Source organism: Corapipo altera, unplaced genomic scaffold (assembly GCF_003945725.1).
Source record: "Corapipo altera isolate COAL_440 unplaced genomic scaffold, ASM394572v1 61411, whole genome shotgun sequence".
Classification (NCBI taxonomy): domain Eukaryota; kingdom Metazoa; phylum Chordata; class Aves; order Passeriformes; family Pipridae; genus Corapipo; species Corapipo altera.
In genome coordinates this window covers 19,778,640-19,805,819 of record NW_020884875.1, presented here as the reverse complement: position 1 = coordinate 19,805,819, position 27,180 = coordinate 19,778,640, and the positions used below count along the sequence as shown (strand labels likewise).

The following is a 27,180-nucleotide window of genomic DNA, read 5'->3' as shown; positions in this document are numbered from 1 at the left end:
AAAATGGGGAGTCTGTGGCAAAGATGGCGGACACGTTTTGGTTTTAACAGAAACATACAATTCCAAACAATGACTGAAAAATGAGAAAACCTTAAACTTTAAAATACAAAGCCTTTATCGAACCTGTCTGAATTCAAAACATTTAATTGCTAAGAATATAAAACTGCCTTCTGAGCTTTAGAATATGGGGTGCATAAGTTTACCAATGCATCTGATCCCATAGAGTAGTGCCTTACAGAGATTTGGGAACCACAAATAGCCCAGTCTATTAGGAAAGTAAGAGTATTATGCTCAACAGAACTAAGTAACTCCATTCAGGTATCATGACCAACAGTTCAAATGTTTATGTCAAAGCTATACTTCTCCTTCTTAATGTATAATACTGTAACTTCAAAAGACCTTCAAAAAGAGTAGAGAGACCAAAGGTTCAAAAAGCCGGTAATGCCTTTTAAGAACACTGTCTGAACCAGCGATAATCTGACTGCATGCTGTCAATCTCCTTTTAGATGATCACTCAGGTGATTAGTAATTAAGACATTAACTGTGACTTCTCTATTTTTACTGTAAGTGAAAACCTTCTGTTCAACACTATTGCATTCAAAAAGTACGCATATTTAACTCTCAAAAGTAAAGCCCAATTCTGACAGAACAGTCAGACCACGTCTGTAGCTACCACAGACAGTGGGCTTCGGTTATATCCAGCACAAATTCAGCTTACTAAGGTGGTAGAGACAGAGTGGAAGTGTTGATGTCAGAATATGATTATACCCAAAATAAGTTATCCATTCCATTAAGCGCAATTAACTAAAAACAATAATTTCATTCGACTATTTAAACTTTCATTTTAAATATTTGGCTATGCTGACAAGAACACATCTTTTGTTGCAACACAGATCCTGAAACAACAGGTCTGATAGCCTGCATTAGGCATTAGGCTTAGCATAGGCTGACCCAAAACCTCCAAGTCCCAAGCTCCAAGTAACTGGAAATCAGAATGCAACAAGATACCACGAAGTTACAAGCAGATGGAAAAACATGCCACATGCAAGAATGTACTGTATACCAATCACAATTACGCTGGGAATTAACTGAATCAATGTTTAAAACAAGGACCTACTGACATATGTAGAATGGAATAAATTTAAACAAAAATGCAGCAAAACTTTAATAAAATGGATTTTGGTAGCTTACTAAGACAAAATACTCTAAATTTAAAGGACTTAAAAAACACAGTGGAAAGGAACTATTTAAAAATATGAACTATATGAGCAAAACAAATTATAAGGGAAGATATGAGAGGCTGTATTTTAGAAGCACACCCACCTATCAAGGTTATCTTTCGCTATCACCCTGGTTCACAAGTTTCAGTTTCCCCTGCAAGTTGTGTAAATAGCAGAGGTATTGGATATTTGTACTGCTTCCCTTTCAAACACTTTGCCTTGTTTGGCTTGGCAAAACAGTAACTGCTCTTAAAGGTGCTGTTTCACTGGCTAGCACACAGTGTGAGCACTACTGCAATGCACAGCAGCAGACAGTAAGTTTAGCAGTATGATGTTCCTAACCAGGGCTCCAATAAAAAGGCCAAAACAAGGACTTCACCTGCCAGCAATTATATGACTAGAACAAGTTCTTGCAGGAGGAATCTCCTCCCCATTACACTGCAGCACAGAACAGTAAGTAGGATGTGAACTTGTGAACATCCTACTCCTTTAAAGTTGTTTCCAGAGACTGCCAAGTATTTCTAGGCTTTGCTGAACCTTCTTTCCAGCTGAAAGAGAGCTGGCAAGAACACTTCAGGACTTCCTAATTACTGCTTTTCCCTAGATGTAAGCAAATCGCTGTCTCCACTGCCGCTATTTTAGTTATAAACAGATAGCTCTCTGACACATTCCGTGGTTCACAGGCATGTGACTTAATCCATGTAGCTGCACTGCTCTCCAGAATAGGTTGTCTGTCTATGTATTTGGCTCCTTCCCTACTCCAAAAACAAGCTGCCTGCTAACCCCACTGCAGGATGAGAAAACCTAGCCACAACCAATTACCTCCTGTTTGTTAGAAGAAAACAGCTGCAGTCAGGAAGCTGAAACACAGCACGGCATCAACTGCAGCACAGTGTCACCAAAGCAAATACACTGAATCATGTGGCATCTTGAAAGTGGCCAATTACTCATCCCATAAAGTGCCTGACATCTCCATATTAGAGGAACAATTAACCCTTTGAATACTACTGTTGCAGGGAATATGACTGCTGCGTTACTTCTGTTGTAAAGACATTTATTAGTATTGCAATACTTGATCATACCACTATACTTCTGGACATGGTATCAGAAGATGCACAGTATTAGAAAAGCATGCTTTCTGACATGCTAATTAGAAGATCAGAAATGGTATCAATTGCTGCAATAAGAATTCTGACTTTATTACTGACAACACCTGTGTTTTCACCTGGTTCCCAAATCCTACCAAACTGTAGTAGGCTAAGTTCCATATAAGAATAATTCAATAAATAAAAACAACAGATGAAATAAGTATTTTATTATTAATTAAATTTCAAAATAAATTATACTGTTCAACTTGAGAGCAAAACTTGTATTTTTACAAACTAGACTTTTTGAAAACTCTAGATGTTCTTGAGCATTATCAAATTGTTACACTGTTCTGTCAGGAACTCCCCAGACTTCCATAAACATTCATGGAAAACTGGTTTCCAGGAAAAAAGGAATTAAATTTTGCTTTCCTGCCAGCAACCAAAAGCTTTACAGAAATCACTTCAGCCTCCAAGTTCAAAGAGTTTTCAGGAAAGTTAACATTATTTCAATCAAAATTAATTCTAACCTACAACATCACAAACTATATGCAGAAAACAATGCAAAACATCTTCTTCTCCATTCTCTTCCACAATGCTCCTCTTTCCACTTTTCCTCACAGTCAAACTTTCACCTCCCTCTCGGAAACATCTGTGCAATCTCTCTATGTACATATATGTGCGTCATCCAAAAATAAGATGATGAAGAAAGTTAATGATCCCTAGTGATTGACCTTTCCACTCAAAACTGTCTCTTTCCCCATCCTTCTTCCAGCAAAAATTGCTTCCCACAAGATCCTGAGGAGCTTAAGTTTTACTGTGTATGTACCAAATACCAAAACAAATAATCTCTTATCCAATGAAAGTGCAATTCATATTTTGCATATCAATATTTTATTTAATTTCATTTTTATTTTCTTAAGGCATTCAACAGAAGCGGCTGTAAATATTTTTCTATAAGAAGATCATTAGGTATTGTGGAGTCTACTGCAATGAACAGCTGTTGTAAAAATTAGGCCAAATGAGAAGCTGAGAAATTATATGTGGAAGAACTATTTTCACTGTCAAACCCACTAATGTGCAAATATTTTAAAAAATCAATCAAAAATTTCAAGACTTATTAAAGACCCTCTCCATTCTTTTATTGCAGATGTTCTTCACTGTTTTTTGTGTTGTTTGGGGTTTTTTTAAAGTAACAAAAATACAGTAGGAAGGTCACAAAGCATCAAACTGAGTTTAAAAGTATATCATCATTTGGAAATTCACATGCACAAACACAAAATCACTGACAGTACATTTAAAGCATCTAAATCAGAATTTTTAGTTACAGTCAACTAGTTGAATATATATAAATGTACATAATTGCAACTCTCTACAACAGTGACAGCTCTTCCCTGACAGGGCTGAGTATATATACATACTGTACTCTCTGGGCTCATTCAAAAAATAACATTTTCAAACCAAGCTGTGTGGTTAATATGAAAATTATGATGGTGAAAATAAAAAGTTTTTCATATATATCAGCATTTTCCTGTGAGTGGAATATTTACTCTGTACCTATTAAACCACAGACACATGAATACCTACCCTGCATTGTTACTGACTGCAGTTATTCCCTTTACTCCAGTCTTCAGTAAACCCCCAATGAGGTTTTCAGGAATCCCACACAATCCAAAACCTACACAAAATACAAGAAAACTGAATATGTAATAACTGTTTGAAAGAACACAGATTATTTAGAAGTCTGGGAATTAAAAATCTTTTCTGAGTAAAACAAGCTCCTTAGCTGACTAAATAAATCGACACTTCTGGAAAGATTTGCACCCTAGTACTGTAATCTCCTGGTCAGACTTCTTTCCAGTTTGCATGAAAGCCCTTTAGCCATCAGGGGATCTGCTCACACACAAATGGCCTTCGGGGAAGGGCTCCAGGGCCTTGGCTCTCCTGACATCCTAACCCCTGTACTCATTATTTCTCCTTCTCTTTCTACCCACCCAACCTTCAGAGCTCTGCTGCACATCCCATACATCTTAGCCTATAATTAGGTGATAAAAATCTGGGAATCTGAACACCCTTGGGAAGATGTGTAACTGGAAGCACAGTAATCCAAATCTCCATTCAGGCACAGGTGCCTCACACTCCCACTTGTTATGCAAGAACCCACTATGTCCAAAGTGAAATACCATGTCACACTACAGGTACTACCATTTCACAAAATCACAGAGTCCGGTTGGAAAAGACCTCTGAGATCATCAAGTCCAACCTATTGTGGCCTCAGATCTTTTCTTCAAACAACAACCAACCAACAACCAACTAAACCAAAAAAAATTTTCCCACAAGGAATTTTGCCTCATTATACATCTCCAGTGAGGTTTCTCATGTTTTACAATGTTACATTCATTACCTCTTCAACATCAAAACAACCTTCAAAATACAGAAATCACTTTTCTTCACACAGATGGAACAGTATGAAATTGTGGAGGCATCTAGAATATTCAAAGACTCAAGTCACAGTGAAAGTCAGTATGATACAACTTCTTGACTCTTCTGGAAATGCCACACATAACAATTAAGTGTAACATAGATAAGTATTATATATAGCTTCACTTCCTAACAGCAAAAGCAGATTATGCAATTTGTTCAAGGTCACAGAGACCGAGAGAAAAGGCAGATACAGGATACAGAGAATGTTACCATAAAAATAATCAAACCAAATCGTGAAATAACTATGCTATCTTGAAAAAGCCCATGTTGATTTTCTGGATTCAAACTAGGACAAGTAGAGTCCAATATTTTTTTAGTGGGAAAGAAAAGTAATGATGTTTCTGAGGCTTTTTCCCTCCCCTAAGGCACAACCTGGATTTTCTCATGGGCAGAGTAGTAAACCACTTGTTTAAAAAACCATGCAATTCCACGAATTCTCAAATTAGTTAATATTAAAAGAAACATGGTAAATGAATAAAAAGTATCTCATTAACAGAACGTGACTGCATCCTTAAGGAACTTAAATATTTACCACCAACAAGTATAGTTGCCCCATTGGGTATATCTTTTACAGCTTCAACAGGATCAGTATAAAATTTGGTGTTGCGATGAGAGCTGGTAGAAAAATAGCATCCACAAATCTAGAACAATAAAAGAAACAAGTGAATGAACAAAAAGCATTATACAGTAGCTTTATAATGAAAACCATGCCTCCGGTTACATGAAAGGGAAAATAAATAAAAAAATATATTGCTACTGTAAATACTTAACATGGGGATGTGGGGGAAAGAAGGCCACAGGGCTCCAAACCAAAAGAATTCCATCCTGAATTGCCGACAAATTGTGACTTGCTGCAAACAGATTTACAAATGCAACTCCTCAGCACAAATTACAGCAATCCACAGACTTCTCAAGCCATGTGGAGCTTCAAAGATATCCAGACACTAAACATAAACAGAAATTGCTGAAGCAGAGAAGCACCATCACCTCAAAATTTGAGTGGAAGCCAAGGAACAGTATGAAGGACAGCGTTGTACTGGCAGGGACACCCTCCAACAGAGTGAACTTTCCCCATCTTCATGACGTAGTCTTAATGCTTCCTAAGAGAGTCTAAAGCTCTCTTTGTGTTGTTGAAGAACGGCCCAGAATCAGGGAGACTCCAAAAAATGTGTGACATATGAAGGGCAAGAGGAAATCAATGTAAATCCCACCCCCAAACAGACACTTCAAAATGCAGAGCCATGACAGAGAAGTCATAATAACTCATCTATAACGTTCTTAGGTTACAGTCACCTTTTTTTCCCTTTAAGTATTTCCCACTAATATCATGCACTAATACTAACCAAGTACTTGTTCAGGCACCAGAAAAAAATTGTAATTTAAGTCACTACATCGATACAGTCTCAATAAATTGAGAAAATCTGGAAGCTAAAGTACTATCTACTCGTGTTTCCACTTCTTTCTTTGATAGGAGAAGTGAAAATTTTTAGATTGTGAAAGAGGGACAAAAAATAATAAAGAAACAAGGTAATCTACCAATGTTTTAAAGACAATAGCCAAATTCTTCCCTGAAGAGTTGCCTTAAGATACAGTTACAACTAGGACAACAATTTTTGGCTCAGTTTCAAGATTACACAAACTGTCCTCTTTCTAAAATTAAAGCTGCAAGAGTTTATACTGAATATTAAAACCTTCCCAGTGGAAACACTGACATTCCTCTGCTTTGATGGGCTCAATCAAAAAATCAGTATGTGGGTCATGAGAAATAGTCTCAGGTGAGAAAGACTATAAGAGCCTTCCACAAGCCAAATCATACTATGATCATTTCTTCACTGATCCATGATATTTGAAAAGTCATAGAGTCAGGTAAAGTCCCTCGAGACTTGCCCAAAAGGAAACATTCTACCCATCTTTTAAAAGGGTAGAAAGCAGGACCCTGGAAACTACTGACCTCTCAGTCTCCCCTCTGTGTCTGGGAAGACCATGCAACACATCCTCCAGGAAGCTGTGCTAAGGCACATGGAGGACAGGGAGGTGATTTGGGACAGACCACATGGCTTCAGCAGGGTCAAGTCCTGCCTGACTAACCCAGTGGCCTCCTATGATAGAGTGACTTCATAATGGATGGGGAAGGGCTACGGATTTATCTGCACTTCTGTAAAGCCTTTGACATGGTCCTCCACAACATCCTTCTAATTTGGAAAGAGACAGATTTGATTGCATGGACTGTTTCGTGGACAAGGAATTGGTTGGATGGTCACATCCAGAGGGTAGTGGTCAATGGCTCAGAGTCCTGATGGATACTGGTGATGCACGGTATCCCTCAGGGGTCTGTACTGGGACCAAGACTGTTTAATATCAATGACGAACAGGGATCGAATGCACCCTCAGCAAATCTGCAAACTTGGTGACACCAAGCCAAGTGTTGCACTTGACACCCCAAGGGACAGGATGCCATCCAGAAGGACCTGCACAAGCTCACAGAACTGGCCCATGGGCATCTTATGAGGTTCCACAAGGCCAAGTACAGCGTGCCGCATGTGGGTCAGGGCAATCCCAAGCATGAGTACAGACTGGGAGAAAAGCCCTGGTGAGAAGGACTTGGGGGTGCTGGTGGATGAGAGGCTGGACATGATCCAGCCATGTGCACTCACAGCCCAGAAAGCCAAATGTGTTGTGAGCTGCATCCAAAGCAGTGTGGCAAGCAGGTCAAGGGAGGGGATTCTATCCCTCTGCTGCACTCTGGTGAGACCCCACCTTGCGCACTGCATCCAGCTCTAGGGTCTCCAGCACAGGAAAGACGTGAACCTGTTGGAGCATGTTCAGAGGGCAACCACAATTAGAGGGCTGGAGCACCTCTCCTCTGTGAGCACAGGTTGAGAGAGTTGCAGTTATGCAGCTTGGAGAAGAGATGACTCCAGAAGAAGGCTTACAAGAAAGATGGGGACAAACCTGTTAGTGGGGCCTGCAGCAATAGGACAAGGCATAATGGTTTTAAACCAGAGGACGGTATATTCAGACCAGATACAAGGAAGAAATTTTTTTACTATGAGAGTGATGAGACACTGGAACAAATTGCCCAGAGAAGCTGTGGGTGCCCCATCCCTGGAAACATCCAAGGTTAGGCTGGACAGGACCCTGAACAACCTGATCTAGTTGAAGATGTCCTGGCTGATTGCAGGAGGCTTGGACTAGAGGACTTAAGTGTCCTTCAAACCCAAACTATCCTATAATTTATGATTCTCTTAGAAGCATTTTTTCATAACGACAATAGGCTGAAAAGAGCATCTCTCCTGGTCCCATTTGGTATGCTACTGACAAAAGAAGTATTAAGTGCTGGCAGCCTTGTGAGCTGCAGTACAATTGGGTTGCAAGCAGGCTCGACAGCCAGGGCTGAAAGGAGGCCAGGGCTCTGCTGTGTCCTTGTACCTACTCATAGGAAAATATTTTAAAGAGGCCACGTGGCACCTTTTCTTTAATCTTCCCGACTGCATGCTACAGTGGTGAACAGAGCAGCATATATTACACAACCGTGCATTCACAGGCTGTACGTCTCTTATAAGAGTATCTGCCCTTCTATACTAAATATGTTCCTTTCAGTCTCTTTCCCACCCCCTTGCTGTTTGAAAGGTGGGCTTTCAGGGAGCTGAGACGACAAGGGATCACCCATGCTCTCCTGCACACTGGAGCAGCAAGCTAAGATCTCAGGAGCTGGCAGCACTTCTGGCAGCCCAGTTTTAAGAAAGTAACACAGGGATGGATGAGTTCTTGGAATAACCAATTGAACTGAAATAAATTTTATGAAAAAGCAAAAGTGTGACTTAGCAAAATAAAACCTGGAAGCGCTATGTGCTAAGATTTATCATCAGGAGAAGTAAACATGGGCACGAGAAGGTGAGCTGTTTCACCTAAATAAAATAAGAAAAGTCACAAAGAGACTTCTGGCTGAAGAAAGAAAATAACTTGGTTATGTGGGCTGGAAACCATTAGAGCCATGAGGTTTGTCAGAAGCTTCCCACAGGAAGGCAGCAGGAGATGGCAGGGCTGCTAGCGAGGTGCGCACACCTGGTGCCACCCCTGGGGGCGGTGAGGGCAACGTGGAAACACACGCTGTAACTGTGCTGCCTTCTGAAATGCTGGGGAAATAAATTTTAAAAGTACGTAAAAAAAAAAAAAAAAACAAAAAACAAAAAACAACCAAACAAACAAACAAAAAAAACCTGCAAGCCAAACCTCCGTGCCACCCTCCCAAGGTCACCGCATCGCCGCCCGCCGCCGGGGCCGGCCCTGCCGCGGGCCCGCGCTGTGCGCTCTCTCTTCCCGCCCGCCGCCCACGGAGCTCCCTCGGCACAGACTCTTCACGAACAAAGCCCGTCCCGGCCCCGTGGGGCGGGAAAAGCCTCCCCCGCGACTGCAGGGCGGCCGCCCCCGCCCGGGGCTCCGGCCACCCCCGCGGGTGGTCCCGGCACGGGCGGCTGCGGGCGGGTTCCCCGTCGAGGCAGCGGCGGGCAGGGACAGGCGGAGGGGTCTGAGGGGTCTGAGCCGCCTCCTCCGCCGCCCCCCGCCCTTACCTCGGCCCTGCGCGCGGCCGGCAGGAGGATGCGGCGGCCCAAGGGCTGCAGCAGGAGTTTGAACGCCGCCATCTTCGCGCTGCGCGGCTGTCGGGGAGCGGAGCGAGGGGCGGCGGCCGGGCCGGGGCGGCGGGTGCGGGTGCTCGGCGGAGGGCGAGGAGGGCGAGGGGAGCGGCGGCGGCAGGACGGCGGATCCCGCGGGCGGGGGAGTGCGAGGGGCTCGGCCCTGACGCGCGCTGACGTCGGTGCGGCCGAGGCGGGGCCGGCGGCTGAGGGGGCCCGGGGATGGCGGCTGCCGGAGCCCCCCGGCCCGGCTCCGTCCGGCAGCCGGGAGAGCTCTCCAGCCTCCCGCCGCTGCCGAGCCCAGGGTGCCCGTCGCTGGCGCTCTCCCACGGGGGAGGAGCAGCCCCTGCTCCGGTAGCTGCCACTGACACCGCCGGTCCATCAGACAGCAGTTTTGTTCATAAAAACCAACAGAGCCCACACGGGTGGGCAAAGCAATCAGTGTTACATCACTGTTACAATCACTTCAATAAACAACAGGTTTTCCTGTTTTCCTGTCCCTTTTCCTGTTTTCCTCTCCACGGTTTCCACAAATGGACCAGCTCAGATGCACCATCGCAGCTGTCTCCCTGCAAGTTAAGGTAGCTTAAATTTCTGCCCTATCACTTTCTGGCCGAGGACTAACACCACAAGAATAAAGGAAAGGGCAGAGGCTTTGAATGGTTTACGTTTCCAGTGCACAGCCCTCGGGGTGAGCCAGGCTCCAGTAAGCACATGGTTTCCACAGGGCACTTGGATGCTATGTTTGGGTGGGAAAATATTACTAGAATAGATGTCTGCTTGTTTAAGCAGCAGCCACGTGAGGTGAACTGCTGGCCCTTCTGCTGCTTCTAGGAGGAAAATTCAAAGCATGACTCTGCCATTATATATGCTCTCTAAAAATACCCCACATAATCAGTGCATGCCCCAACAATGCCCAATAGAACAGAAGGATTCACAGGAAAATGTGAGAAGCTGTTCAGATGCAGGAAAATAAGTTCTCCTGTGCATAACAAGTCACCCTTCTGGCAGGTCATGCTGCTCCTCGTCTTGTTTCCAGGCTGTTTCCATTGCAGCTGCCAGCCTCTCTGTACTTTGCCATTGGAGTAATCAACATGCAGCAGGATAACTTACAAGGAAACCAAGGTTTAAGAATGTGCTACACACCTCGTCCATTTTATTCAGAGCATTGGTCCAGCCTTGCAGATGCTGGTTCATGGCCTGTGGCATGCCACTCTCCTATCCATTTTAAAAGGTGGGACCTGTAGTTATATTTCACATAACAGACAAACCTTGCAGATGCCAATGAAGTGTGGTGGTGATGCCTTGACTGTTGTGAAGGTTTTCAGTTGGTTAGTTTTTTCTAGTTATTCATCATATTTAGCTAGTCAGTTAAGTCTGGGCCAGTTCCAGGTGTCAAAAGCTACAAATTATAGAGGCTTAATGAATTAAAAACAAAATAGCAGCACAGCTTGTATTCTTCCAGGGCTAAGCATTAGCAGAAAAGTTTCACAGGGATGGATTTCTGAACCTTGGTTCCTCCTAAATTTCATATACACATGTAAATTCCTTAAGTCATGTTTCCTTTCATGATAAAATTTCCCTAAGCACAGAAAAACTTGTCTAAACTAAGTTTATTTTCTTCAGTTCAATAAAGTAAGTTTATTCTTTTCAGTTCAATAAAGTATCTTCCTTTAAACCAATACTGTGCATTCTCAAACTTATCAAAGTGTTCAGTGTTGAGTACTTGTTACATACCCAGCTAGCATTTTATTTTGCATGGAGTTTGCACTATTTGGGATTCCAACAGCATTCCTCCTTGCAGACTGAAGGAAAGGGGCTAACTGTATATGTGCATGAGTATTAATACCTACTTGGAACATCTATTACGTAAAGCTGGTTATTCTACTTACATAAATTACAGTTTCTAAACTAACTTTTCCTTATCATCTGCTACAGATTATGTATTTTTTTTTTAAAATTGCAAAGTCCACATATTTTGGACTGCAAGCATCTTATTTTGGATTAGAAAAGCTCCAAGCATGACTGAAAGAGTAGATAATTTGTTTTGGAGTTTATAAAGGACAGTAGATCATCTAATTTGTTCTTTTTTTAAGATGTCTTAAAGCTCGTCACACAACAAGAACTACAACTAAGTGGCCAATGTTAAACAAGTCTCTAAAGTGATCAAGAATGTTTTTAATATTTTGTTCACTGAAGTAAATCACATAACAGCAGCAAATGTGAGTCAAAACACTTTCCAAATTTAACAGCATTTACAAATGAGGAGAGTTTCGAGCCCTTGGTGCCCAAAATAAGTCAGCAGGTAGGCATTCTACAGCTACCACAGGTTAATCATTATATACACACTGTATAACACCAGCTTACTTATACTGCCATCAAGCACAAGATGTCAAAGTCAGAACTCCAATACAGTGAAACAGTATTTCCCCAAGAAGCCATTAAAGAGTTAGCAGAGAGTCTGCAAGTTTCATTTACCTGCACAGGAGGAACAACCTGAACTCTGAGGTGAAAAACTTTGTTTCTAGACATTTTTTTTTTTTAATTTGCTTATACCTGACACAGATTTTAGCTAATGAAAATTTAGTAATTTACCTTTCTTTCAGATCCATTGGAACTTGGCAAGAAAATTCAGTTAGTGAGGCATGAAAACTGCATATAGAGCCACACTGAGAAGGAGAAGGGAGAGCTCATTTAACTATGCAGCAACTAGAGACAACACCTAAACTTACCTTCAACATGTTAGTAGGTCCCAGTTCTGAAACAAGAGGTTGGTGTTTAGTACTTTTGATTATTACTGAAAGTACTAAAGTATTTATATATTAGTAATTTAAAAGCACTTGCAAATCAACTTTTGTAAAGTGCAATAAACCTGATTCCTTTGATATGGGATGGAAAGTCAAAGAAAATTGAAAAATTATTTCATAGCATTCTCATATTCCTATGAGAACAGAGTGATACTGACCTAAAGGCATTACATAATTATAAATATGATGAGAACATGACAATAATTACGAGCCCATGTACAATACTGTAATTCGACAATTTCAAGATCAACTCACAGCACTTACTAAGAGAAGAGGGCTGCCACCTGTATGACCAATGCTTACATGACTGAGCAAACCATGTGAACTTAAATATTCAATTTATTAATAAGATTTCAGTGAAAGGAAGGTCATTACAAAGAAAAATGAATATTTGCAAGTCTAATGAAAATTACACTTGTTAAAAATCAGCAGAGATTTGGCAAATGAAAGTTCAAACATAACTAAATATAAATACCAAAGGTAAAATTAAATTGGAAAACAAACAAACAACAATTAGAAATCCCAAGCCCTAAAAGCTATTGTCTAGATGCAAATGTAAAGCAAATGAAAGAACCACAGAGCCAAGGTTTTTGAAAGAAACATGTGGAGTTGCTGAGGAATCTCTTTGCCAATTCTTCATTCATAGTCCTAAGCTGAAGGTAAAGAAGGACACAAAACTGTGAAACGATCATGAAGCTACATAATAAGGAAGAATCAACAATCCTTTGGCAAGACTACTTCTTTATCCCTGAAGGACCTCTTGAGCAGATAACAGTAAGTCATGAAATATTTTTGTTACAATTAATATCCTAATAGAATACAGGAGGTCATCTAATTAAGAAAATAATAAAAAAACCCCACTACTTGGATAAGGAGGTCCATGCTGTAAAAAACGATCTTGGGCAATTTTTTTTTGTTGGTTTCATTCTAGTCCAGTTTTCATTACAGCTGTCTCATATTTTAGGTAGAATGTCCTGGTCTCATATAAAGGAAGCTTCTATATCTTGTCAGACTATTATTTCATTATTATGAGCTAAGATAAACAACTATGCAGAACTTCTTAAAAGCCACCGAACATTATATACTTGGGCAAAATTTGAGAATTAATGTTACCGCAGCAAATTAACCTTGACAGCACTGAGAAATAGCCCCTGAAATATCAGCATTTAAATCCACAGTTAAGTAGTTATTTCACTTTGGTCGTCTTAAAAAAATGACAAAACTTCAAGTTTTCTGACCAGTGCAAACACTGCACCTCATTCAAAACCACAGTACTTACAAGATCTAATTATACAGCACTTAAAATTAAGATGTCATTTAAATAGAACCACAAAGTCTGTTACTCAGTATGATCCTTGGCACTTCTATTCATGTTCATATATTGCTCACTTAGTAACTGGCATTAACATTGTCTAAACAAGCTAAGGTGACAGTCAGTATGTCTACTAGTTCTGGAGAAAGGATAAGTGACTTATCATTCTTTTACAGCAGGAGTGAGGAAAAACCAAAATGCCTATTCAGCAGATACTTGCAGACATCAGCTGCATAAGTTCCATATGTTTGTGTATTGATATTTGTGGAGGACAGTTTAAATTCCTATTCAGAAAACCCTACTAATTTCTCACTCCTCATTTTTGCCACAATTTTTTTTCTGCGAGAATGCAACAGAACAGGAAAGTCTTTCTCCCCACACCCTCTGGAGAAGCTGAAAGAATGGGTTTACTTTACGCTACACACCAACAGCGCTGTAAGAGTAAACACAGCAAAAGTGGCTACAGAAACAATAAACTGTAAACAGGAATCCTGAGCAGCTGTCACACTGCAAGTCAGTTCATGTTTGGTAGTACTACTGTAACAGGCTTTTCTGGATTCTGCAGTGCAATGTTACATTAATAAGCTCTACAGGATTCTTTCAAACAAACCTCAAGAGCAATAGAAGGTACCATAAACACAGAACCTAGGTGGACTTTGTAAAAATACGAGTGAAGAAATTTTATTCCTCGTGTTTGATACACAATGCATTAAAAAAAACAACCAACCAACAGAGCCCTAAGACGATTATGTAAACCTTGTTTTGCAGAGGTTGTACAGAGTAAACAGATCTCATGCACACCTCACTCCACACCTCGCTGGTTCTGCACAGCAAGACTACAGGCCCAAGCATGTAAATGAAGAAAGGCAACACCTGCCTGGCAGCAAGTTTTGCCTGTAACTCTGGTTCCCCCTTTGAAACTTGGACTTTGCCATCTGTTCTGTGGGTGTGGAGCTTAATTGGAAAGGATCGCTTCTTGTCTACAAGAGTCTAGCACACAAACTCGTGCATGCAATCTAACCCCTTGTAATTACTTTATCGCTTCATGACAAGGGAGGCAATGCCCTGCATGCACTGACAAAATCAAGTGCCAATCCATTCTCCAACTGTTTTGGGTGCCAGTTGTTTTGCCTAATTCTTCTAGAACATCCAACTGCAGGAGGAACAGCTGTCAGAACGGCTTCCCCCTTACAGTGGGCAGCTCATCAACGGCTTGGTTAATATTCTCAACGGTCCAAAACTTACACATGTAAAAGCAGATAGGCCTTTACTGTGACATTTCATTTCTCAGTCACAATCACATGAACAGAATTTGTAGGGAAGGCAACAACTTTCACACAGGATATATGGCAAAATCTGAAACTTTTAAAAATTTCTTTTAGAAAGTGATTTAAAATGAATGCCTACCATTCACTCTTCCATCTTTTTAAAAGGCCTTCAGAATCCATTGCCTTAGAGTATCCTATTTTCCCTCCGCTCTTCCCTGGTTTTGGTAAAGTTGGATTTTAAACCTGGTTCTACAGATACACACTCACAAGGAGCTCGGAAGCCTGCAGCAGAGATAAGCCTAAGCAGCAGATTCCCTCCATTTACAAGCATACAGTTGCTTGTCACAGAGCTCTTAGGCCTCTTGCTCACAATATCACCAGTTCAAAACATCTTGTCAAAGATCCTGATGGTTTCTTTCAGGAGTCAGTTTGAAGCCATACCCCAGCTGTTCACTGAAGAATTCTATATTCCAGTTTTTGAGGTTTGCAGAGTTTCAGTAAACACAATCATTTCATATTGACATCACTTCCATGAAATGTCATGGTTAAAAGCTGGACTATACTGAGCGTATTGGTGACACCCTGTGGCATTCTGCTGAACTCTCAAACAAAAATGGCTCCGAGGTCTTTGATATTTGTCTTCTCTGAACCAATGCCTGTCCTCACTTAAGACTCACAGGCTCCAACGAGTTGCTACTTCTGTAGCACGTGTGGCATGGAGAACATTAGGTACCAATGGTAACCAGAAAAACTTGGTTGAAACTAATTACTACGGGAATGGCAAAAAGGGTCTCAGATTCCCACATAATTTTAAAATGTGTAATTCACGTGACTAGAACATTTATCCAACTGATAAACATGATGCTTTTTGCTTGTAGTGCATTTACATTGCTAAGAATTCAAGCAAGGACTTCCAGAATTTCACTCAGCTAGCAAGTTATCTGCAAGAGGAATCAGAAAATTTGTCAGCAATCTTGGATTTTCCATTTACCTCACAGTGTAAAACCTTGGTTATCATTATCATAATTTGCCACTTCAACAGTTGTACATCAAAACAGAAGAATTACCTGTGACAACTTAGGTCTTCAAAATCAGTATGTTTATATTTATTTTCTTATGACTTTGAAAGATGGGTATTTAGTTCAGCATAGACTCAAGAGGGTACTCTTGGCACTTACACTCCCAGGTAGCAGATTTCCAGCAAGGCAGCCAGAACACCACAGACATTTCACATTCTACTCCACACTTAACGTTCAACAAATATGGATTTCTTGCTCCAGCAAGAGCAGTACATGGATTTGCATGGTTGAACATTCAACTGTAGTACTAGAAAAGGGGTGGGGAGGCTTTTAACAGTGATGAGCTTCCCAGTCATGTTCATCTGGAAGATACAAACGTAGGAGCAGCTAAAGACATCATCAGCCACCTGGATGATAGAAGAAGAAGAAAATATTAAAGTAAATATATTGTGGTCCTGAGCGAGCTAGAGCTAAGTGTGTGTGTGAAAAGAATCACAAGGTAAAGTTGGAAAGCCGCTTGGATCATGATTATTCTTTGTGGGTGAAGATGGCCACGGGAGTCTCTGTGGAGAACGTGTGCAGATAACACCTGGCCTGGCCTGATAGCTCAGATCCTTATTCTGTATATAAATGGAGTAATAAAGTTACAAGAGAGTTCTGCCCGGACAAAGTCTGTCTCCCGTAGATTCTTTCACCCCAAAGAGTGCTGAGTGAGGGATTTTCACTGCATACAATCACATAAGCACAACTTAAAACGCCTTTTCATAAAGAGGGGGAAGAAGGGGCAAGACAGCAGAGCAGACGTTTAAATTAGTATTCTTCCAAGACTAATGTTTACCAGACTAAGGCATGACACCTGTCTTCTGTACACCTCAGTTGCTACATTGCTTCTTAACCATTCCATGATCCTTTCAGGAATGTTAGTTGGTTGGTGTTTTTTGTTTGGTTTTGGTGGGGTTTTTTTTCCTATAAAGAGCAGCCCTAGGAGAAATGGAAAAACTTTAATGCTGAGCGCTACAGAGATTAATACAATCCACAAGTTAGTAGATTTAATTATGCTATGATCCAAGGGAATTAACTGTATAAAACCTCTTACAGGGGCAAAAAAGCTTGAGTAAAAGCCAAATAAAGGTTCTCTCACAGAATGCTACATATTACAGTTTCAGAAGGAAGCTACAGTCTCATCTTACAGGCATTCAGATCAGCTTGGTGATCCAACTGCAGACTAGGTCTGTGGGAAAAAAGGGCAGCATTCAGTCAGATAAGCGAGCAGACCTTATACACCAAGCCATCACATGAATCTAGAATTAATACAATTAAAGATGGGAACATGCAGTTAGGGACATAAGTCTGTTGACCAAAGGACATTACTTCTGCATTTGCTAGAAGCCGACTGTGAAGCAATACCCTCAGTTATATGCACAGTGATCTGTAACAGTTGGAGACTGAGGTGGAGATTGCTGTAAGCAAGCTCTCCCAGACCAGACCAACACTGACAGGAGCCTACAAATGACATGTGGTAGGCACAGCATTCTTCTGGATGAAGGTGTCCACAGTACACACCATTCTTTGTTCATTAACCATATAATAGAAAAACACAGATTTCCTTACCTGTTGCAAGTAAACTGTTTCATTCTCTTACAGAATATTGTACTGTAGCACTAAATCTGCATTATATGGGAAAAACTGTTGTTTAAACATGTCTTAAAATGGCTTTTGGTGGTCTCTTTGCAAACACATGCTTCTTCTTCCCAGCACCCCCAACGACAAGTGTTATCCATGCAGGAACGTTCTGGGAAGGTGTCCTGAGGTGTTTCCCATTGGCCTTTGTTAACCCCTTCCTGTGATTGGGTGTTCCTGTAAGCCCCTTGAGACTTCTAATTGGTTACTCTGTGAATCCTCCTAAACCCTATAAATGTAGCATCCCCAACAATAAACGCTCTCTTGCCTCCTCTCCACGCCCGGTGTCCTGTCTTCCTGCTGGCCATGGGGCCACGTGCAGGGGAGGAGGGGGGAGCACCTCTCCCCTCCAGGCTCAGGGTCAGAAGAGACCCCTGAAGAAACCCCTGGAGTTCCCTTTCCCCTTCCTTCAAGACGTCGGAATGGTTCCTCAGATGGAGCTGGAACTAGAACTGGGCCGCCCCACGCCATGGGTGGGGAAATTGTACACTTTACAATTGCTTTTTAAAAAGAAGCTAGTTCAGCTTTCCCTCAAACAGCAAGAAGTTCCTATTTGTCAGCCTCTAATGCTCCCCTCTTCTAGGCAGGTCACTGTAAAGGGAGCGATTCCAGCATCAAAGTTCAGTGCATGCCACTCTAACAACCAGAAATCAAACTGCCAAATCACTTTTTATGTTCCGAAGCTTTTCAAATCAGGTACTGTCCCAATAGCAGGCTATAAGAAAGCAGCTAGTTTATGTTTTGTCAGGGCACCACCTGAACTATATACAAAGTAGAAAGCAGGTAGAACAAAGTCATGCAAGGCTAGGCAAACAAAAATATGACACACCCGCAATTTCACTAACTGCTGGCACTCACATGCTTCTGCAGAATAAATCTATTTCACATCTATTGACACAATGGTAAAATTCCATCACAGATCACCCTTATTCCCTGATTTCACATTTGGCATTGACAGTGTAACAAATGCTCTGAACTAGATAAATTTCAGGCTAAACACACAGCTTCATTTTAAGAGGACTGACTGAATTTGATACTGTATTATATAATTTCATGAATGATTATATGAACAATACCATGAGATTATTCAACATGACACTGGATTCTGGAAATTATTTCATAGTCCTTCACCCCACAAATAGGAAGGAAATCTTTGGTAACTATCTGCCCTTTCTTAGCATTATTCTGAATAAATTCTAGTTTTACACCCCTTCCCTGGTAATTGCAAAGCCATAGAGTGAAAGCAAGACAGAACGTACATTTCCTTTTTTGCATTTGAGGAACTGAAAGGTGATACCAAAGTATTGAGGGTTTCTGAATTTGAGGATTTTGAAAGGTGATACCACAGTATTGACCATCTTTCTTACAGATATTATTAGATACAATAAACTAATGAAGCTCACATACAATAAATAAAGACCTCTGTTTCATATTTTCTGTGCATAAATACAAATATTTATTTTGCTTATTTTCAAGAGCAAGAATATTTACTTCAAATAATATAGTGATGAAAGATATGTGGAGGACCAAATATTCTGTAACACATTTTAATAAATTCAGTGGTTTTATAAACAACACTTCTCATACTCCTCAGCTAACACAGTTTGTGGTGCAAGTCTGACAGCTAAGAATGAGTGCAACAATCCAGTTGCTGCTGAGGCAGCTCTGACCAGGGGAGCCACAGAACAGACTGTGAAGGCACATTGCTTCAGTTCACCTCTTTGCTCACTAAAACTCATCAAAATGAAACAAGATGGACCTGAAATAAACTTCAAACTTATTTTGAGCAACTCAAATCCACAGGAGGCAAATATGAATAAATGTTCATTAATACATATAAGTAAGTAAAAGGAGCAGGTACTTTTCACTAACTTTTGTGAAGTGGCTCTTTAGTTACTAGAGATGCACCATAACAGTCTCATTCCTAAGACAGCTAAATCAGCATAATGTCCACCATGCACAAAACATTTCTGATAAAATCCTGAATTCACACGAAGAACCAATAAAATGGAATTTATCGATTTAGGCAGTTATGCTTTTATTCACTGTCAAAGTTTGCAATTTTCATAAATGAAAAAAACCAAAGAAGGTAAGTCAGTCTCATTTCTTTGCTAACAAAAATACACCATTACTGCCTAATATTTTATAAATATGTCCCTGATTTAAGTATTTTACCAGAGATTGAATACCTTTGTGAAACCTATCGTATAGATGAATATGCCTATCTCATAATTTCTAAGTCAACTCACATCTGTCTCAGTTATAATTGCTGTATAGAATTCAGAGACTGCAGTCCAACACTTAAATTACCTATTATAATTTATGAGGGCCACTCATTATTAAGGGCATACATTTCACAGAATCACAGAAACACAGAATATGCTGAGTTGGAAGGGACCCACAAGGATCATGGAGTCCAACTTTTAGCCCTGAACAGGACCATCCCCAAGAGTCACAATACGTGCCTTGAAATTATAGTAATTCAGCATCGTTCTAAGATGCTGTACCAAATACACTATTATCATTTTTCCCAGGTTCTACATGACTTGAAGCATGCTATACTTGATTCACTTGCTATAAACTCAAACTAGCCAAATACTTCTGTGTTAATATCCATGATGTCTTCTCTGTTCATTTCAAATACAAAATTTGACCACAAACTCTAAAACTGTTAGGAATCTGCCAGATAAGGGATAATGTCTGACATCATTTGAGTCCTCTTTGAATAGGTCTGATGTAGTTTTCCATCTCTCTAATTCCATTCAATTTTTCCATTACTAACTCCTTCCACCTTCACACAGCCTGTTCTCTAGCAGCATACACATTTACACACACATCTCAAGAAAGACAGGAAGAGTTTAGGGTTTGGAAGGAAAGAAGCATCAGAACCTACTGTAGCAATCTACAGAATCTAATTTACACTCACACCATATATACCTTTGCATATATAGAGAGAGATTTATATACAAATCCCAAAAAAGAAAACAGTTGTGGCAATGCCTCTGAAGGACAAAATCACAGCTTTCTCTCTTCCATCAACCACAACTGTTGGCACCACACTTTTCCTGTTTTCTTCCACCAATTTAGGAACAGAGCCTGTCTCTAAACAGTCAACACCCTACACCTTCCCTCATTAGTAACAGCAGTCTTAAAACCAGGTAGTTGTAGGCACTGACAGATCACAAACCCTGCACGGATCCCTTCACCTGAGATCATTTTACCCTACTTTAACTGTTCCCTAGAATATGGAGTGAAATATTTTTTGCTTCAACATAATTTATGTTGTGTCACTCAGAAAGAATGTTTCTTCTTAAACATCAGAAATTTTCAGAAAAATATTGGGATTCAACTTTGTGTGAAGCTATAAAAATCTGAATGTTAAGATTTCCAAGCCCTGAAAAGAACAGTGAGAGGCAGTAAAGCCTTAACTGGGCCATTGGCTTTCAAATATCTGGCAGGGAATTTATTTGAACAGATTCTTAGTGAAAACAAAAGGCAAACTGAAATCACCATTCCCTCAACCAGACACCTTATCTTTCACCACTCTTGACACCAAAGCACTTTGGAAGGTGTGGGGAGAAGACCGGCATGGCAGCTCCACATATTATAAAATTTAGCTTGCAGGTTTAGTGGCAAAGGGAATACAGCTTTGAGGAAAGAAAGGAAGGACACAGGCTGCCCAGAGGCTACTGCACCTAGGAGGGAGGCAGAGCTCCCTGCCAGGGAAGGGTGAAGGCTCCCCCCCACTGCAGTGAGGAGGCACCACCCCCATCCTAGTTCAGCCCAGCCCCTCTTCCAGGCTCTGCAGTCTCTTGGGTATTTGCCCAGAAGTCCTGTCACCTCTATCTCTCACAAACCATCTCCCAATGGGAGTATGTAAGGTATAATACAAGAAAAATGCCACTGGAGGTGTCTTCTGCTCCCTCACACATGTCATGGCAAAATCAGGTTTGGGAAATTAAAACTCAAACCCCTACAAATCTTCCAAGAGAACTGTGCATCACCCTCTTTTTTAAAAATTTGTAGCAACTTCTATTTTCCCAACCTGATATTAACAGCCACACACCTCTTCCATTTCAGGTACTGATAAGGTCAAAGCCAGATTTCACTGTATATTTAATGAAAGCATGGATAACCATTTCTGGAAAAAAAACAGTCACTGCGTATACATCCAGCTTTCAAACCAGACAGAGCTAAAGTAAGCTGCAGCAGTGCCTGAGGCACAGGAAGAAAACATACCACTTCCTTTATCAAATGAGTCAGCACACAACCATTTGGTGTTTTGTTTTGTTTTGTGTTGCTTCGGGGGTTTTAATTTTTTAGTTTTTTACAGGACACATCTTGAAAGCTGGATGATGTCTCCTTCACTATTAAGGGCTGACACACCTGCCCACTTGACTAATTGGGAAAAAAAGCAACACTTAAATCACAGCTGGGTATTGGAACAGAGAAGTAAGGGTAGGACCAAGCAAGCAAATGACCTGAAGAAGGGCACTTGTCAATGTTGCAGGCATTCTTCAGTCCCAAAAATAACCACATGGAAAGCGCTGTATTTTACTTAAGTTAACTACCAGAATACTTTTAGTATTGGCTGTTCCTTAGATGAAAAATTGTATCTGACTATTGACTGTGCAGGAATGAACAACAATTCATATCCAATCAAAACATGGGTTTCTTCTATAAATCGAACCGTTTCTGGAAGCAGATGCAATTTTGCCTTTTAGGTTCTACATTTTTTGTTGTATTTGATCTGTTTGGCAACTCATAAGACAGACAACAGCAAAAACATCTGTGCCTGCCGGTAGACAGCTTTTCATGGTCTAAAGTACCCAAGTAAATGGCACCTTTTTCTTCAGTGGATCACAAGCTCTAACAGGATGAACAGTATATGACTTGAAAAGGGGAGAATGGCTTTAGTAAATTTTTTTTTAAAATATTCAAGTAAGAATATTGTGAATATTGTGTGAGTTCATGACACATTACTCCAACAGACATTGAGGCATTAGCTTTTTCCAGACAGGTAAAGAGATGGTGAAGGCTAGGGAAACAGTATAGTGAAATGCAGTATTATTATAACTAAACAACATAAAATAGTGCATGATTTACTGTCAGACAGTAGCAAGATTTTGTTACAAACAAAAGTAAAACTACTCATCACTTCTGAAGTTCATGAAGAGTGCTGTTTGAAGCTGGACAAAATGTTGGAGAAAGTGCCTGATTCCTCTAACAAAAAGTATGTGGTCTCAGGATGATTTAAGTGTACTCTCACAGCTGTACCTCTGCATGATAAGTAATTCAATACTAAAGTGTAAGTTTAAAAACAAACAAAGACACAAAAAACATTTATTGATAAATAAACTGTTTGATCCTTGCTGCCTTTGTTTCAGTTTGCTTATGGGTAACACCTATTTTACAGTGACACTGGAAAGCATTACTTGATGGGGATAGCACCCCCATCAAGTTTTTTCAGCAGAAAAGGACTTTAGGGTGCTAGTTATCAGCCAGCTGAACAAAGCCCAGCTGTGTCCCAGGTGGCCAATGGCATCCTGGCCTGTATCAGGAATAGTGTAGCCAACAGAACCAGGGACGTCACTCTCCCTCTATACTTGGCACTGGTGAAGCCACATCTCAAGTCCTGTGTCCAGTTCTGGGCCCCTCAATCCATGAAGAACATTGAGGTGCTGGAGCACGGAGCATGGAGGCTGCCAGAGGGTCTGGAGCACAAGTCCTGCAAGGAGCAGCTGAGGGAGCTGGAGTTGTTTAGCCTGGAAGAGGCTCAGGGGTGACCTCATCACTCTCTACAACCACCTGGAAGGAGGCTATAGCCAGAGGGGATCAGTCTTTTCTCCCAGGCAACTAGGAGCATGTAGTCTTAAGCTGTGCCAGGGGAAGTACAGTTGGACATTAGGAGGAATTTCCTCAGGGAAAGAGTGACTAAATAGTGGAATAGGCTGCCTAGGGAGGTGGTGGAGTCACCGCCCCTGGAGGTGTTTAAGGAAAAACTGGATGTGGCACGAAGTGCCACAGTCTAGTTGAGATGTCGGTGTTTGATCATAGTTTGGACTGGATGATCCCAAAGATCTTTTCCAACATGTAAGTTCACTACATAAATTCTGCTGACACAGGCTCACGCGAGCGACTCTCCCCGGGGGACCGTGACACGGATCCGCAGACGCCATGGACGCCTGTTATTCAAGAGCTTTCACGCCTCCACACAACCTAAGTTGCCCTCGCGGCCTTCGTTGCGCGCAGGGCTGTCCCAGCGGGGCGGGAGCTGAGGGAGGCGAGGCAGCCCCGACGCCCAACACCGCCATCCCCGCTCCCGCGGCTCTGCTGTGCCACAGCCCCGCTGCGCCTGCGCGTGTGGGCGGGCGCGGCCATGGCGCTGCCGGCAGTGCCCGCGCTGCGGCCCCGGCTGGCGGCGCTGGGCCGGCGGCTCGGGGCGCCCCGGGGCGCGGCCGGGGACGGTGAGCGGCACAGCGAGGGGGGACGGGCCGAGGACCAGGCGGAGGGCGGCCCTCAGGGCGGGGTGTAGGGCATCCCCGCGAACGGAGCGTGGGGGTCGGCTTGGGAACAGCGGAGCGTGCCGCGGATGCCGTCAGTTTAATTGTGAAAGGTGCGGGCTAACAGAACAGCTGGCTTGCTTAAGCGCTGTGTTACCCAGCTGCTGTTGTAAATACCGCGAGGGTGGATGAAGCCATGTGAAAAAGGAGAGGAAGCGAGGCTCCTGCTGAGTGCCTTTCAGTGCTAAGGAAGCATTGTGTTCTTCCTTCAGATACCTTCCTAGCAAAAGGCTCAGCTGCTCTGGAGAAGCTGAAGGACCTCTGTAACGAAGGGAAAGAGCCTCCTTCTGCTCTTTTTCAACTCTATGCCCAGGTATTGTATTTAAACCATCAAGCTGACTTTCAAGAAAATCTGTGTATGTTGTGAGAGAAGCTTTGGTGTAAAAGGGAGGATAGAGCAGAAAAGGATATCTTGTTACTTGGTGTGTACGGTGAACATCTGTGAAGCACATGGCTGCAGTTCACTTGGATAACTTGGGAGTCGAGAGTAATTGTACTGATACTTTAGGGACAGAAAGGGGTTTGACTTTACGTTCACTGCCAGCAATCTTTCAATACTTATAACTTGCACCTTTAGTAAACAAAATGTTTAAAAATACCTTCAAATTGTATTATTTTATAAACTTAACAAGTTTTTTATGTTACAACACACCACTACTTCATTATTTTCCCAGTAGCGTTTTTCCTTTGTATGTCTTCTTGTTTTCATAGGCTGTCCTAGACATAACATATTTTGAGGAAAACCAGCTTGTGGATGAAGATTTTCCAGAAGAAACTTCCTTGCAAAAACTTAAAGAACTTATTTGTCTTCTTTCAGAACCAGAAGATCTAGTGAGGGAATGCAACGTAGATGAAGAAGTGAGTACTGATGTTCTTGAGCCAGAGGATTAATTATTTCGTTATTTTAAAATAAAAAATCTGAAACAGGATGGTAGTATTTGTATTTTTGATGGGCAGAACTTGAGGTATTTTGAAAGATTTTCAACTCTTACTTGTATTTAAATACTGATTCCTCAAAATATTGTTTCAAATAACTTGTTGCATGCTCAGAATTTCTCTCACTAACATTTTACAGTTGTACGACATGTTAATGATAGTTTGATTTGGCCATTTTCAGTATTCGGTTAGTCTTGTGTTTCTGAGTGTTGCTGTCAAGTACAGCCTCTGAAGTAAGAGACTCTTTCCATGTGTTACTGTGTTTATGACTAGTTCAGGTGGGTTATTTTTGTGTTAGCCCAGTTTGTTGGATTTTATTTCAGCCCATTAACATCCTTGGTGCAGAATTGTTAGAATGTCTTTACTGGCGGAAAGGAGCCCTGCTTTACATGTACTGTCATACAGCAAAAGAAAGGAGAGAATGGCTACAAGGAAACATTGCCACATTTAAAAAGGTAAAGTAAATGAAAACGTTCTATGAGCTTGTGAATACAGCTTTAAAGTTTGACTCTTCACTTTTAAAATATGGCTGCTTTTTTATTTTTTTTTCTTTTTATCTTTTTTTTTCTTTTTTAGTAGGGTTTTGGGGGATTCATGGAAGTATTTCTGGCTACCATTAATTTAACCAGAACTTATTTTTTCCTCATTTTTAACTGTACTCAGTGTCTTAATGATGGAGTTCATTACTTGATGAAGATGCTTAGCTTTAGATGCCCTCTTCAGCTAAATGAAGATGTCTTACTTCAAGATAAAGACACAGCTAGATTACTCAGTGAAGGTAAACAAACCCAAAAAACCCCTGAAAAAACCCCACAACCCCCTCCTCTTAATAACTGCTTCACTTTATGAAGTGGTTTTCTGTGTGTTTTCATTCTTTGAATTTGTATTCCAAACCTGTCATTTTTTAGAACAAGAAGGTAATAATGAGGCAAATAAGCAGGCAGCAGTGCTCACCCCCTTCTTTTTTGACTCCTGGATTTCAGAAAGTGGTGGTGGTTATTTTCCCTGTGTTTTTGAGCACACTGGACGAAGGTGAACTGAGACTGCGGGTGTTTTATGCTGAGCATGTGTGTTTTGCAGCCATCCAGTTGACAATTGACATGTTTAAGGCACAGATATGGCTGCAGAGGGTGCTAGATGTTTGCCTACTGGTGTGCCTGTTTAGCTCTAGGATAACACAGGTACAAAGAATTAAAGACTTCACACAGGTAAAAGCTACATGCAGAACTGTTCAGATTTGGCAAATTCTCTCTGTCACTATATAGCTTTATGTAAGTTGCATTACTATAGAGCAATCTATAGAACTATCTTCTTTCAGTCTTGAATTATGGGAGGCACAGAAATATTCTACCATAAATATGCACAATCATGCCTTTGAGTAATACTGAAATTCTCAACGATAATAGGCAAACATAATTATCAGAATTATGGTTAGATGGCAATCTTAAAGATTTTAGCATTATGGAGGGCCAAAATGGACAGAGTAATAAGCACAGTCTTGATCTGTGTTCTCTTCTGGGCATTGTCAGTCATCTCAAGGTAAGATTTGTTTTTTTGGTTTACCTGTTTAACAGGCTGAGACTGTCATTTTAGAATTTTTTTTCCAGGAAACTAAAGAAAAAAAGTTAACAAGCTGTGTACTTTCTTAGAACAATAAAGTACTCCATATAAATTATTTTTGCAGGCATATTTAGTGACACACACTTACTGGCAATGATGTACAGTGGAGAAATGTGCTACTGGGGACTGAAACACGGGGGAGAAGGGAAGCAGGAAAGCCCTGAGTCAATAGATCCTGTGTGTGACAGCAGCCTGGGCAGCGGAACACAGAGCGTGTGGCTGGACTTCCAAGAAACAGGGAAAAACATGTTAACGAAGTATGTGACCGTATGTGAGGGACCTTTAAAAAGCCAAGGGTGGAACACAACGACGGCAAAACAAATGTTGCGAGACTTTGTGAAATCCCACAGCTAAGATCCACCGCCGGAAGAAACCCCATGTCCTCGGAGCAGAACTAAGGAGTTTTGCCTCTGCCTCCGTATCTGGTTTAATTTTTTTTTTAATTATTATTATTTTTTAAATCGAAATGTATACTTCTGCTGCATTAAAAAAAAAAAACCAAACAACCACGCGCACAATCTCAAAGAACTGGAATACCAAGGTCCAAAGTGT

General features: G+C 41.2%; 3 protein-coding genes and 1 long non-coding RNA gene across 5 annotated transcripts in view; 3 read left to right on the top strand and 1 right to left on the bottom strand.

Moving 5' to 3' along the window:
* The window catches only part of OXCT1 (3-oxoacid CoA-transferase 1), an 88,981-nt gene extending 79,487 nt beyond the window's left edge, over nt 1-9,494 (bottom strand). Inside the window, exons 1-3 of the mRNA XM_027634689.1 lie at nt 9,361-9,494; nt 5,322-5,430; nt 3,893-3,983 (exon numbers count right to left, since the gene is read on the bottom strand). Coding sequence (XP_027490490.1) covers nt 3,893-3,983; nt 5,322-5,430; nt 9,361-9,432 — 272 coding nt within the window. The 5' untranslated portion in view covers nt 9,433-9,494. The remainder of the gene's footprint in view (nt 1-3,892; nt 3,984-5,321; nt 5,431-9,360) is intronic.
* A 1,866-nt stretch (nt 9,495-11,360) lies between these two features.
* On the top strand, nt 11,361-16,677 carry LOC113943060. 2 transcript variants are annotated; one of them, XR_003526184.1, is made up of 4 exons: nt 11,361-11,931; nt 12,030-12,168; nt 12,877-13,004; nt 15,689-16,677. It is a non-coding gene; the product is annotated as an uncharacterized LOC113943060 (long non-coding RNA). The 2 variants fall into 2 exon arrangements; XR_003526183.1 differs by having other exon boundaries at nt 11,361-12,168.
* Nucleotides 16,678-23,888: 7,211 nt separating this feature from the next.
* On the top strand, nt 23,889-27,138 carry CUNH5orf51 (chromosome unknown C5orf51 homolog). Its single transcript, XM_027634587.1, has 6 exons — nt 23,889-23,976; nt 24,285-24,385; nt 24,784-24,930; nt 25,332-25,463; nt 25,672-25,786; nt 26,693-27,138. The coding sequence occupies exons 1-6, from the start codon at nt 23,889-23,891 to the stop codon at nt 26,980-26,982; spliced, it is 873 nt and encodes a 290-aa protein (XP_027490388.1). The 3' UTR covers nt 26,983-27,138.
* The window catches only part of FBXO4 (F-box protein 4), a 7,789-nt gene continuing 7,685 nt past the window's right edge, over nt 27,077-27,180 (top strand). Inside the window, exon 1 of the mRNA XM_027634790.1 lies at nt 27,077-27,169. Coding sequence (XP_027490591.1) covers nt 27,095-27,169 — 75 coding nt within the window. The 5' untranslated portion in view covers nt 27,077-27,094. The remainder of the gene's footprint in view (nt 27,170-27,180) is intronic.

Coding starts and splice junctions, on each gene's coding strand:
- CUNH5orf51 (XM_027634587.1), top strand. CDS start 23,889: ATGGCGCTGCCGGCAGTGCCCGCGCTGCGGCCCCGGCTGGCGGCGCTG. Junction 24,386..24,783: donor TTTTTCAACTCTATGCCCAG/GTATTGTATTTA, acceptor TTGTTTTCATAG/GCTGTCCTAGACATAACATA. Junction 25,464..25,671: donor ACATTGCCACATTTAAAAAG/GTAAAGTAAATG, acceptor AACTGTACTCAG/TGTCTTAATGATGGAGTTCA.